The sequence below is a fragment of the Lepisma saccharinum genome, chromosome 27, assembly GCF_977018435.1.
Source record: "Lepisma saccharinum chromosome 27, izLepSacc3.1, whole genome shotgun sequence".
Taxonomy (NCBI): domain Eukaryota; kingdom Metazoa; phylum Arthropoda; class Insecta; order Zygentoma; family Lepismatidae; genus Lepisma; species Lepisma saccharinum.
This window is the reverse complement of record NC_139255.1, coordinates 58,897,239-58,909,410: the sequence shown is the minus strand read 5'-3', so window position 1 is coordinate 58,909,410 and position 12,172 is coordinate 58,897,239. Positions and strand designations below refer to the sequence as shown.

The 12,172-nt window shown below is 38.6% G+C and overlaps 1 protein-coding gene across 1 annotated transcript in view; it reads left to right on the top strand.

Annotated features, from left to right (window-relative positions):
* The window catches only part of LOC145980002 (uncharacterized), a 61,426-nt gene that overhangs the window by 41,700 nt on the left and 7,554 nt on the right, over positions 1-12,172 (top strand). The window contains exons 4-7 of the mRNA XM_083112948.1: positions 2,490-3,194; positions 5,522-5,668; positions 7,569-7,584; positions 11,328-11,411. Of these exons, the coding sequence (XP_082969074.1) occupies positions 2,852-3,194; positions 5,522-5,668; positions 7,569-7,584; positions 11,328-11,411 (590 nt within the window). The 5' untranslated portion in view covers positions 2,490-2,851. The remainder of the gene's footprint in view (positions 1-2,489; positions 3,195-5,521; positions 5,669-7,568; positions 7,585-11,327; positions 11,412-12,172) is intronic.

The following is a 12,172-nucleotide window of genomic DNA, read 5'->3' as shown; positions in this document are numbered from 1 at the left end:
CCAATAGAAAGAGGACTTCATTCCGAGTTCAACGACCTATCGATCATTCTTCTATCTCAATTAGGCACGGAGATATAACGATTTGAAAATTTGAACAAAAAAAAAAGGTCAAAGGTCATTCACCATTTTCCAAAGGGCCCGGGCCGGCCCTGGTTTTCAACATGCAGTGATAACTTCACCAAACGTTGTTCATCATTTCCTGGGGTCCGGACCGGCCCTGATTTTTAACATATGTACAGGAATAACTTTACCGATGGCTATTAACCATTTCCCAAAGGGTCCGGACCTACACTGGTTTTCAACATGCAGTGATAACTTCACCAAACGTTGTTCATCATTTCCTGGGGCCCGGACCGGCCCTGGTTTTCAACATACGTACAGGAATAACTTTACCGATGGCCATTAACCATTTCCCAAAGGGTCCGGACCGACACTGGTTTTCAACATGCAGTGATAACTTCACCAAACGTTGTTCATCATTTCCTGGGGCCCGGACCGGCCCTGGTTTTCAACATACGTACAGGAATAACTTTACCGATGGCTATTAACCATTTCCCAAAGGGTCCGGACCAGCCCTGGTTTTCAACATGCAATGATAACTTCACCAAACGTTATTCATCATTTCCTAGGGGCCCGGGCCGGCCCAGGTTTTCAATAAACATAATTTGACACAAAACCCGGTTCCATATTTTTAAAGTGTCTGTTCTGTGTAGTTTCGTAAAAGATCGACCGCAAATAACCTCCTTAGGGTTTATTCTTCTTGTAAACCTTTAGCCCTCATCTCAAAACTGTTGATTACAATTTCATCCTTAACTTTTAAACATTACGTCTACCGACATATTGAAACACAGAATTTATAAACACCGGAGAATGAAAAAGACTCGAGAGTTTATCGACTCCTTCATTATTTCTCAATATTCTCAAATGTAACAGAGAATCACTGTGAAATTCTTCTCGAGACTGTTAATTGCTACATAACCTCTAACCTTTAGAATGATACATAGAGATACTTTCAGAGAACGTCAAAACAGCTTGTAAAATAGGTTTCCCACTAATTGCTACGTAACCTCTATAACCTTTAGAATGTCAAAACAACTTGTAAAATATGTTTCCTGATTCCCAATTATAATTTGACCGCTAACCTTTAAATGATACACGGAGGATGTTACAAAATTTGGATCAAACTATACCGTCAATATATATGGAATATTTATAACAGCCTTTCTTCACATTTACCGTCTGTAGCAGAACAGAAATGGAGAATGGAAACTTGGTAAGTAATTTGCATGTTTGTCTGTTTCAAACTTATTTTATGTAGAAAGACTAATCACAACTAGACCTACAGTTTACACCGGGGTTCGAATTGCTAGGCCTCCCCGATGACGCAGTGGTAACGTTGTCGTCTTGTAATCAAGGGTCCCGGGTTCGATTCCCGGTGGAGGCACATTTCGGATCCCACTTTAAACTGTAGGTCCAGTTCCGATTAGCCTTACTGTGCATAAAGTGGACTTTAAACAACCAATCAAAATCAAGAGTTCGAATTGCTGTGTATTTTTACCAGGTGTCAAACCCGGGACCTTAATTATGAGACATGTCGCCATAGTGTCATGGAGACCGGACCTACAGTTTAAAATAGGATTCGAACCATTTTTATGGAATAGTTGATCCGGAACTCTGATTATAAAACAGCTGTCACCAATGTATTATGAGAAAAACGTAACTAACATACAGGTATTTCATATTAATATAAAAATAACATATTTTCTAAATATATTTTATTATAAACATTTCATATCCATCTAGTTATATTTTGCAATATATACAAAACCGGTCTCTGCAATTATATACATTTCATTTACTAAATCACCTATACACTTTCTCATTTATTTTTTCGGGTTTAGACAAACGAAAATAGGACAAAAGTGTTAGTGTATTAGTGGTATTAGTATTTATTTGTCCAATTTTCTTTCCTTTAGAAGTTCTGACATTTTACTCTCCATCTCCTTTTCATCATTCTTTTTTGTCCCCTCCGTTTTTTGTTTTCGAATCTTTTTGAAAACCTCCATCATTTCAAAACATACACGAAGGGATAAATGAGAAGGCACATACTGTGCCTGTTTTACATTTTCCAAAAAATCCACAAATACTGGGGACGTGTTCTTTTTTTCTGATATGTAACTAAACATTTTAGTGAGCGTATCGATTTGGACTTCCATATCACAGCAGACCTCCTCCAGGTTCTTCATCAGGTTCTCTGCTAATCCGTTCTCCTCGCAGAAATCTATGTAGCATGCGATCTGTCTCTCCACTTGACGAGCTTGGACCTTGCTCCACAGATTTCTTCGTTCCCCGGAATGTTCTGTATCTTTTAGATTCCCATGCAATACATTGAATTCAAATGGTAGGGATGCCATATCTGAAAATATAAAGAAAATATGTTAGATATATCGCACGTACACCTTGATTACAGTTATACATTTTTGTTTTAGAACAATCGGGGGGTTGGCCCTTTTAGAGGCCTTCCTTCTAACGCCGATGTGCAGGAAGAAATCCGAAACCTGCAGAGGGCATTTCGTCGGTACACGGATGGAGTGGTAGGGGTCAACGTGGAGGAGCAGGCAGTCGGTGACCATTTAAGCGGTGAATTGGAGGGCGTCGGACAACGTTTGGTGGAAATACTCCAGCGTATCGTTACCGAAAACATTCATCGCCAGGCGGGAACAGTTTAGAAGAGAGTTGGAGGCAGAGATCGACGAGATCAAGGAAAGGTGATATCATTTTTTTTCAATTATATCTATTAAATCATCACCCCCACCTATACAAATTCCGTAATTTTCAGATTTGTGTGAATATGAAATATTATTATTCTAACTCCCTTCTTTTTTTTTCAGACTCCGTCTTAACCACGAAGAACGAGCTGCTCGGTTCTTCGGGTCGTTGCCGGAACCTCTTCTGGAACTCGTCCGGAATGGTGCTGCTGCACCACCACCTCCTCCTGCTGCTGTGCCACCCCCTCCTGCCGCTGTGCCAGTCCCTCCTGCCGTTGTGCCGGTCCCTCGTGTTGCTACGCCACCGTCTCCTGCTGCTACGCCACCTTCTCCTGCTGCAGCGTCACCGTCTCCTCCTGCTACGCCTTCTATTATCAATATCACCGATGAAGAGGATGGTGATTTATAACCTATCAATAAATATAGGTAATATTTTTTCTCACCTTTTATTTTTATACGTCTTCAACTTCTGATGTATCGGTCTCCTCAATGATGTCAGGGAATTCACAGTGAGGTGGGGTCAAAGTTCTGGTAAACTTTTCTTCTACTTTATGAAGGCTAGAAATAAAAAAAATAGTTATTTCTTACATCATCTCGTCGTAATGGATTGTAACAATAATCCGATAATTCTTCCAGATCCAATGTAGGACCTTTTACCCCTAATATTTCACCTATCAGGTCCTCAGGGGTCACACTGTATCTAAACCAACGGAATATCTCCCCCAGTGTTAATACAGATTCTCGGTACTCTCTCCGAAATATCTGCATTAACGTTGCAACATCGCAATGATCTACCATCATATACTTACCGTGGCACCCGACCCTATATAATTGAGGAATTTCGTTATTCAGCAGATTTTCCAAATTTTCGTACCGTGTCAATTCGACATCGGTACGTTCGCAATTCAGTCTTTCATTTGCCATCATGATATATTTTGTTGCCCGGCAACGTGGAGGAGCATGTAACTCAGATGTATCTAAATACTCCGAATTTAATTCCAATTCTGTTTCTATACAGATGCAATCCGATGAGGAAAGCCCTGATACTAAAATAAAATGTCCTGCATTGTATCCGTGTGTCACTATTTCACTAGCTACACGACTTGTCCACATACCGTACGACAGATGTCCGTATACAGGTGCTCTTTCGAACAGATAGTGTGTCTCACATAAACCAACTCTGCGATTATTAATGAAACGCATACTGATCGGAAAACCGTTATTTTCAACTTCCAAAAACGTTTCAGACACTAAATTTTGATTGTAGACGGTAATTAAAAAGGATTCTCTGAACCTGACAGGGGCATCAAAAATAATCAATTTTGTATTCTGATTTCCAAATATTTCCGATTTACAACAGTCTTTTCGGGAGAACACTCTGTATACTCATACATAGGATTACACTTTACATTATTATACATATCACGTTTTCTCTTCCTCGACAATTCACCAGCATCATCGATACTGTTCTTTCTATAACGTTTAATTTTTTCATACCCGTGTTGGGCAGCGTTCTTTTCTTCCCACACCTTTCGAAATTCATTCTCCGTAAAATATTTAGGGACATTCACATATGTCTCTTTTTTCGACAACATTCCTGACCGTATCGATGATCGTGGTGATTGTGGAGGAGTCGGTAACGGACGAGAACTCTGTCTAGTTACCGGTTTCTCTAATCGATCAGGAGATGAAGTCATCCCGATCATTCCTCCTATAAATTTCATCATCCACGATACTATACCCATTTTATACTTACCTCCGGATACCGTAATATACCTGCTAGATCACTTCGAAACCGACTCTGAAAGGTAGTCTCTGGATCTCTGGAAGAAGACGATGGCCACACAGGTCAACATAAACAGATCTATCGCCCTTATATACCTCATTCTCCCTGTTTATCACGCAGCTATTTTCTCTGCGCATCCTCTCGCGCAAAGCGTCCAACGCCCACGTACCCCTCCTATCCTCTTCCCACCCCGGAATACTATACACACTATCCTCTAACGCAAATTGTACTTTTTTTCTATTTACTTTATTTACTCCCTGTTTCTCCACAATTTTTTCCTTTTTTACCTCTCCCTCCATCGGTCGTTACCCTATACCAACCACACATACAATGACACCACTATCGATAAACACGCACAAACATTTCCAGCAAACATACAACGAACTTTATCTCTAACCTTTACACCTTCCACAATACCTCCTTTGTTCTACCCTCTTCCATATCTCCCAACAGTCCCACACTCACATCCTGATTTCGTCATTTCAAACTCTCATCTGTAACCTTTCACCTTTCTCGGGCAACACTCTCACTTACCATCCCACGCCACCATCTCCCCATACCCCACAAACCAATCAAAACCCATCCCCATATCTCAAACCCCGCCCATTTCTGGCCTCCATCCAAAAATAAACAATGCTTGCTTGTTCACTGCTCTTTATCATCAATTGATCTTTCATCGATCTTTTCCAATCAATTGATTTATCGGCCTATATCCGGGACCATAACTACTACATGTTATTGGTACACATACGTGTAAAGAATGATAGAAAGGAAAGATAAATACTAGCTTAATTAATACAAAAGGTGCCCCCTTAATTTGTGGCCACCCTGTAGATGAAAACAAGGCTTGAGTGAATGTTGACGCTAATGGATCAAACCTATCTTCTTATTTCACTGCACGACTTTCAGTAGTCACTTCTATTCGTGTTTCACTTCTGGCAGTAATATCTTTTTCTTCTTCTTCCAGAAACAAAATCTGAGATTTTGGCAGGATCTGAACCAATGGACTACAGCTTACCCAAGAGCTTCAATGTTGCCCTTGCATCTAATCTTGGGATCAGCACAACAGAATGTCCATATTCCCAACAGACCATTCTCATCACTATATTGAAAGGTAAGGAAAAGGAAAAAGTCTAGTACATCTTTTTTAAATGTTTAACCTATAATTAGTTGCTTTTACTATTCATTTACGTGAAGACTTAAATTTGAGAAATCAACAGTTCAAACTCCATTGCTGGTCATCCTGACGAAGGTTTTTCTGTGGTTTTTCCTTCATCTACAAAGGTGAATGCTGGGATGGTACCTTCAAAAATGCCACAGATTATTTTCATTATTTCATTGCACTCTCCATCATATTTTAATTTAATAGTACGAGGCATATTTTTTAATTAAGTACCGTTTTGATATGTACAAAAACAAGTAAACTTTTTGTAACAATTTTATTGTTACATGAAAGACCACACTTTTATCTACTTTTCCACATAATTGCCACCAATATTAAGGCACTTATCATATCGAACAACAAGCTTTTGTATTCCGTCGTCATAGAAGTTTGCCGCCTGAGTTGACAGCCACTGCAACATGGCCGTTTTGAGGCTATCGTCGTCATCGTGGCGCTGACCTTTGAGATGCTTCTTCAGTTGCAGAAACACGTGGTAGTCACTGGGTGCTAGATCGGGGCTGTATGGAGGATGATCAAATTGTTCCCAGCCAAATGATGCAATGAGATCTTGACAAGAAAAGTCAAGGCGCTACCTTAACGTTTGCTTTTGTGCACCTTATTTAACATTTTTGGTACCCATCGTGAGCACAATTTTCGATAGTTTAAGCGTTCGGTAACAATTTCGTAGATAACACTTCTTGAAACTTCAGAGAACTCCTCTGATAATGAAGAAATCGTGAAGCGTCTGTTCTCTTTCACTTTTTCATCGACTTTCTGCACCAAATCGACAGTGATCACTGAGGGTCGCCCACTCCGTTCCTCGTCATGAACATTCTTTTGGCCATCTTTGAAAGCTGTTACCCATTTGCGTACCATTCCATCACTCATAATGTTTTGTCCGTACACTTCACAAATCTGACTGTGAATTTCAACTGCTTTCACGCCTTTAGCACTAAGAAAACTAATAACAGCGCGTATTTCACACTTCATCGGCGGAGGCATTTTAAATACGCAAAAGCAAATGTATACACCATCGATTGTTGCCGCAATAGCATCTGTGGCTTGCCAACAGATGTAGGTACACAGTGTGCATGCACGGGACACCGACCGCAGCGCTGCAGCGGCAGAATTTCAAAACGGTACTTACTTTAAAAATACGCCTCGTACATATGAGTGAATTTACTAAAAACAGATTGGATAAATATTTCTTATGGTACAGAAATTAACCCAAGGTGTCATTACATTGATTATATTAAAACTTAGAAGCATCTCATTTCTAACTCTATTATTCAAAATGTCCATATCATGTCTTCTGGGCAAAAATCGGGTACTTGTTAAGTACTGCTCATATCTATATTTGTTTTCATTTCTAAATGTTTACGTTTGTTGTTTTCATGTTTTTGCTATGTTGAATTTTATGCATGTGTGTGTGTTCCCAGGTGTTGTCCATTCTGCTGTGTCTTTTTGCATTGTATTTTGTTCTTATGAATGGAAATGTTCTTGCATGGTGATTTATTTGTGTGTGTGTTGTACGTAGGAGTTGAACGTCTCGTTGTGTTAGCTTCTTATTTGTGTTGTGTCCTATTCTTAGAAATGTATGTTTCTGTTTTCCTTTTGTTGATTTTTATTTTTCTCCCTCTCTCTCCTCTTTCTCTCTTTTTCTGTAACTTTCTCTATATCATTTATTTCACTCTCACACTCATTTTTTCCTTGGCTCTATTTCCTTCTCTCCCTCTATCTCTCTCTCTGTGTGTGGGTGTGTGTTCACAAACACCTGTCCATGGATGGTAGCTGTGGTACATGTGGTGTCTGTTTAGAGTTGTTTTTGTTTGCTTCCTTCTGCTGGTTCCAGAGGTTCCCAGGATGAAGTGAGTATAGGTGTGTGGTGTGCCTGTATTTTGATTTTATTTTATGCATTTTGTTTTGTGTGTGCTGTCTCATCTCCTTATTGTTTTTTTTATCTTGTTCCTGGATAATTTTGTTAATGTTTTTGATGTTCTTTTAGATTGATATACTTGTGAGTCTGTTACCCTTAGAAGTTGTTCTGTAAGGCTGTATATCTGCTTTATTTGTGTTGTTTTATGTCCTTAGAAACCAATGTTTGTTTCTCTGTGTTGTATACGTAGTTGAACTGTATATTGAGTTTGTGTTTTTTGTGTTGTATCGTCTCTTTAGAAATCAATGTTTGTTTGCATCTGTGTGTCCATGTGTGTTGTGTAGTAGTTGTGCTGTCTAGTGTGTTTTTTGTCTTGTGTAGTAGTTGTGGTGTATTTGTGTTTGTTTTGTGTAGTAGTGTGGTGTGTTTGTGTTTGTCTTGTGTAGTAGCTGTGGTGTGTTTGTGTTTGTCTTGTGTAGTAGTTGTTGTGTGCTTGTGTGTGTGTTGTGTAGTAGTTGTGTTGTGTTTTGTCTTGGGTAGTAGTTGTGTTGTGTTTGTTTTGTCTTGTGTAGTAGTTGTGCTGTCTAGTGTGTTTGTTTTTGCCTTGTGTAGTAGTTGTGCTGTCCAGTAGCGTATGCAGGATTTCATCAAGGGGGGTGTTATTTCGAAAACTTTCTACAAATTCACATTACCATTGTTTCATTATACTTTAATTATTATTAATAATAATAATAATAATAAATTAATTAACAATTCTTATAATTAATTAATTAATTAGTTTAATTACTACTAATAATTACTACTAATGCAGCTGTTATTTATGAAAGAAATAGAACAAAATTACATTTCTTTTGTTTCAACGGTTGTTTGTATATGATAAGTGAGACATTTTAAGTGTGAAGAAAATCCATAAAAACAAGCAAATATATTAAATTTATTGAAATAATCGAAATATGAAACTCATTCAAGGAGCCACGCTGGTCTAGTCTGACAACTTCGTGGGATATCCGGGTTCGATTCCCAGAATTGGTTGGAATTTATCCAGCCTTGTCTCCGCACCCAGCCTCATAGCAATGGGTACCTGAGAGCAACCTTGGGGGGTGAAGGCTGCCGGAGCATGGTGCTGATCACATCACCTGCAAAAAAGTTCGAGATCGAGAATCTTTGGGGCCCACCACACTACTATGTGTGCCTTCATGGCACGGTGCTATATGCACGGGGGAATTTACATTACCTTTACCTATGGAATTCGCCCAGTATGATGATGAAGCGCAAGAATACATGTTGCTAAATTCCACTGAGTCTATGTTTTCGTTGAAAAGTAAGTTTATAGACATTCCAACACATTTATCACTTCTAGGTGATTCACAAAGCACTTCTTCAACATTATTTAATGATGTGGATGTAGACTCAGCATCACTTGAGAGTTCACAAGGGGATGTGAAATCAGTACCGGGAAGAACGTTTGCAATAAGAACGAAGCAAGGAATTTTCACAATTCTCGCGAGAGTCACTGCGCGACTTTTTGCAAAAAAAATTGCAAAATTGAACTTTGCGGCCGCTTAGATAGTGTTTGGAATGTTGTGTTTTTCTTCATGCTGCATAAAAAAAGGTAAAGTGCTCCCCTGTGCATTGCACCACGCCATGAAGGCGTATAGGGGATATGGGGGTAACGCCCCACACTTTCTTGATCCGGTCGTGAGTGGGGGTGATGTGATCAGCATCATGCCCCTGACCGTCTTTACCCCCCAGGTACCCATGTTATTCGACGCTGGGTGGGCACCGGGGCCGCTTCCATCGTTAGAAAAGTTCATGCTGCATGGGAATAATAATTCAAATTATTATTATTATTATTATTATTACTGTCGCAGATCTTTGACTGTGATAAACTAGCCATTTTTAATTTTTTCTACAGCATTTTCCATAATATTTCAAAAGCTCAAGGGGGGGGTTTAAACCCGGTAACCCCCCCCCCCCTTGCGTACGCCACTGGTGCTGTCTAGTGTTTTTTGTGTTTGTCTTGTGTAGTAGTTGTGCTGTCTAGTGTGTTTTTGTCTGTTTTGTGTTGTCTCTTGACCTTAGAAATAATTATTTCTTTATTCTCTGTGCGTTTTGTGTGCGATCTGGTGATCTTTGTCTATAATAATGTGTTTGTGTGTGAAATGTTACATATTATGTTCTTCTGACACGTTGAATGTTCTATCATTTTGTTATGTTTTCCATTATATATTTATTCTAATGAGTTCATGTTTTATTTTTTATATATTTTTGTTTATCAGTTATTTGTTATGTAAAGAACTATGTTAAAGTTAATATATTGACTGTTTCTGTGCGTCTTGGGTAGTAGTTGTGCTGTCTAGTGTATTTGTGTTTGTCTTGTGTAGTAGTTGTGCTGTGTAGTGTGTATGTGTCTGTCTTGTGTAGACACATTGAGTATGGAGTTTAGTAATGAAGTTGAATGATTTTGTTTCAAAATGTTCGCAAAAAATAATTCAGTGTTGAAATTGACGAAAGTTTCCATCAGCTCAACGTATTCGTTTCTTCTATCTGGCACTAACATTCATCAATTTGGATCAAAAAATACGTAAATTGTTCTTGTATTCCAACAGATAGTATTTGGTCCTACAAGACATGTGCTGACTATGGCTCGGAAGTTGATGAAGAATCATCTTCTTTTCTGAGCCTACACAACAATGCTAAACCGACTATAAATCCATTTGCCTTCAGCTAGAACCAGAAAGCATTATTTCTTTGCATTTGTCGGCCTTCGTTTGGCTTTTAAGTCAGTTTCGGTAGTTTTTGCCCTTGTTACATGTTACTTAATTTTATGGCTTATTTTTCTCCTTGTTGTTTCGTGAATTTTAAATGCATTTGCTAGTGTAACTTGTAGATTTAAATTTCCTGGCATGGTCCTTTTAGCAAGTTCGTCAAGAAACGAATATATTGTCATTGGAAAAGCACAACTATCATTTTCAACTTTGGCGATGTATTAAATAATTAATTATGATAAATTTATTTTTCCTACTTCAAACTTAAGACACGTTGTGTGAACCCTTCTTTGAGATTCCCTTGCTACCATCTGTTATCGCTTTAATCTGTGCTTTTAAAATAAAATTAGTCACCAATATTAAAGAATCTTATGTACGCCAAACACAAATGTATTTTCAGTTGCTGGATCGTGGAAGTTCATTCTCAAAGGAGGTGAATGATTTATACATTTCGCCACCTGGTTTTAAATTATTCCTCATACTTGAGTTTTCCGTATTGTTCTCTATTAATATGTTGAGCAATTATAGTTTCTGACTTCATATTATTAAAAATAATTTTTCACCACAGGGTTTCTCGCCTAGTAGAGTTGGCTACTGTCTGCACGTTCTCAAGAGCTGTGTTGCCAAATTAACTATTTCTGGACTTAGAAAACTTTCAGGGCAGTCAAGTAACTTTTGGAGAAGTGTACAAAGTAACCCTGAGAGCCACAGTGGTGTAGTCGGTAGGAGACAGTTTGATTCCCAGGGTGGGTGATCTAGGGTCGAAATTTTTCTAGCTTTATTCCTGCATAAAGCAGCTCCGGGGCTCACCCAGCCTCAAATCAATGGGTATCTGGGGCCAGATTGAGAATATGAGAGTGTCCCTAAATTATTTAGGGTTAGTTTCGTAAAGTATTAACATGTTTTATTTGAGTTTTTTTTTAATGTGGTACCTTCAAGAAAAACAAAATAAATATTATTGTTCCAGGTGCAGGACACCATGCAGTAGAGTCATTCCATATGAAATCAACACAGCCCACAACCTGACCATCTCAGATTTTCGTGAAATTAGGTGAGTTGAAACTATGCATGGAAGGTACTAACTGAAAATTTTGAGTTTCGTGCATCTTGTAATTGTCAATTTATTCAAGGTCAAAGTTCGAAGAAATTACCCTTTCTGAGCCCGTTCAGCTACCCTAAAAGAGCTGTAACTCTGCTTCTATTTCGTCTAGGAAGTTCAAATAAAGTTCATTGTACAGGGAATTGAACAAGCTTTCCTACCTTTGGAGAAGAAGAAAATATTGACCTTGAAAATCTAAAAAAAAAAAAATCCAAAAATCGTGAAAAAATATATTTGGCACCCCATGCCATACTCTAAACCATATTGAAAAATCAAACCAGGACTCCAGTGGGATCAAGAGATACAAAATAATATGTGTAACTGTCTGACTGATGAAAGCCTCATTACAATGTTCTATGGTGAGTCACAATTCCCTTAACATCCCTTATAAAATGTAAAGGAGTCATCCTGGCTATAATTGGTCATGAAATAAACAGGTTAGGTCCAGGGGGAAAAATAATTGTGTTTGTCAAGCAGAGGTCCGGCATATTGTTGGCTGCCATATTGAATTCAACCAAAAAATTTTCAATATAAAGGGTGTGATGTGACACATCAAATCAGGCTCTACGGTAATTTCAAGGGCGAATAAAGCTACTTGGCAGGCACTTGGTCTTAGAGGGATGGACACTAATTGATGTAATTAAAATTGTTGAGTATAGTCTGAGAACTTATGTTGGCAGGAACTGATTGCCAGCAGAGAAACTGTTATACAC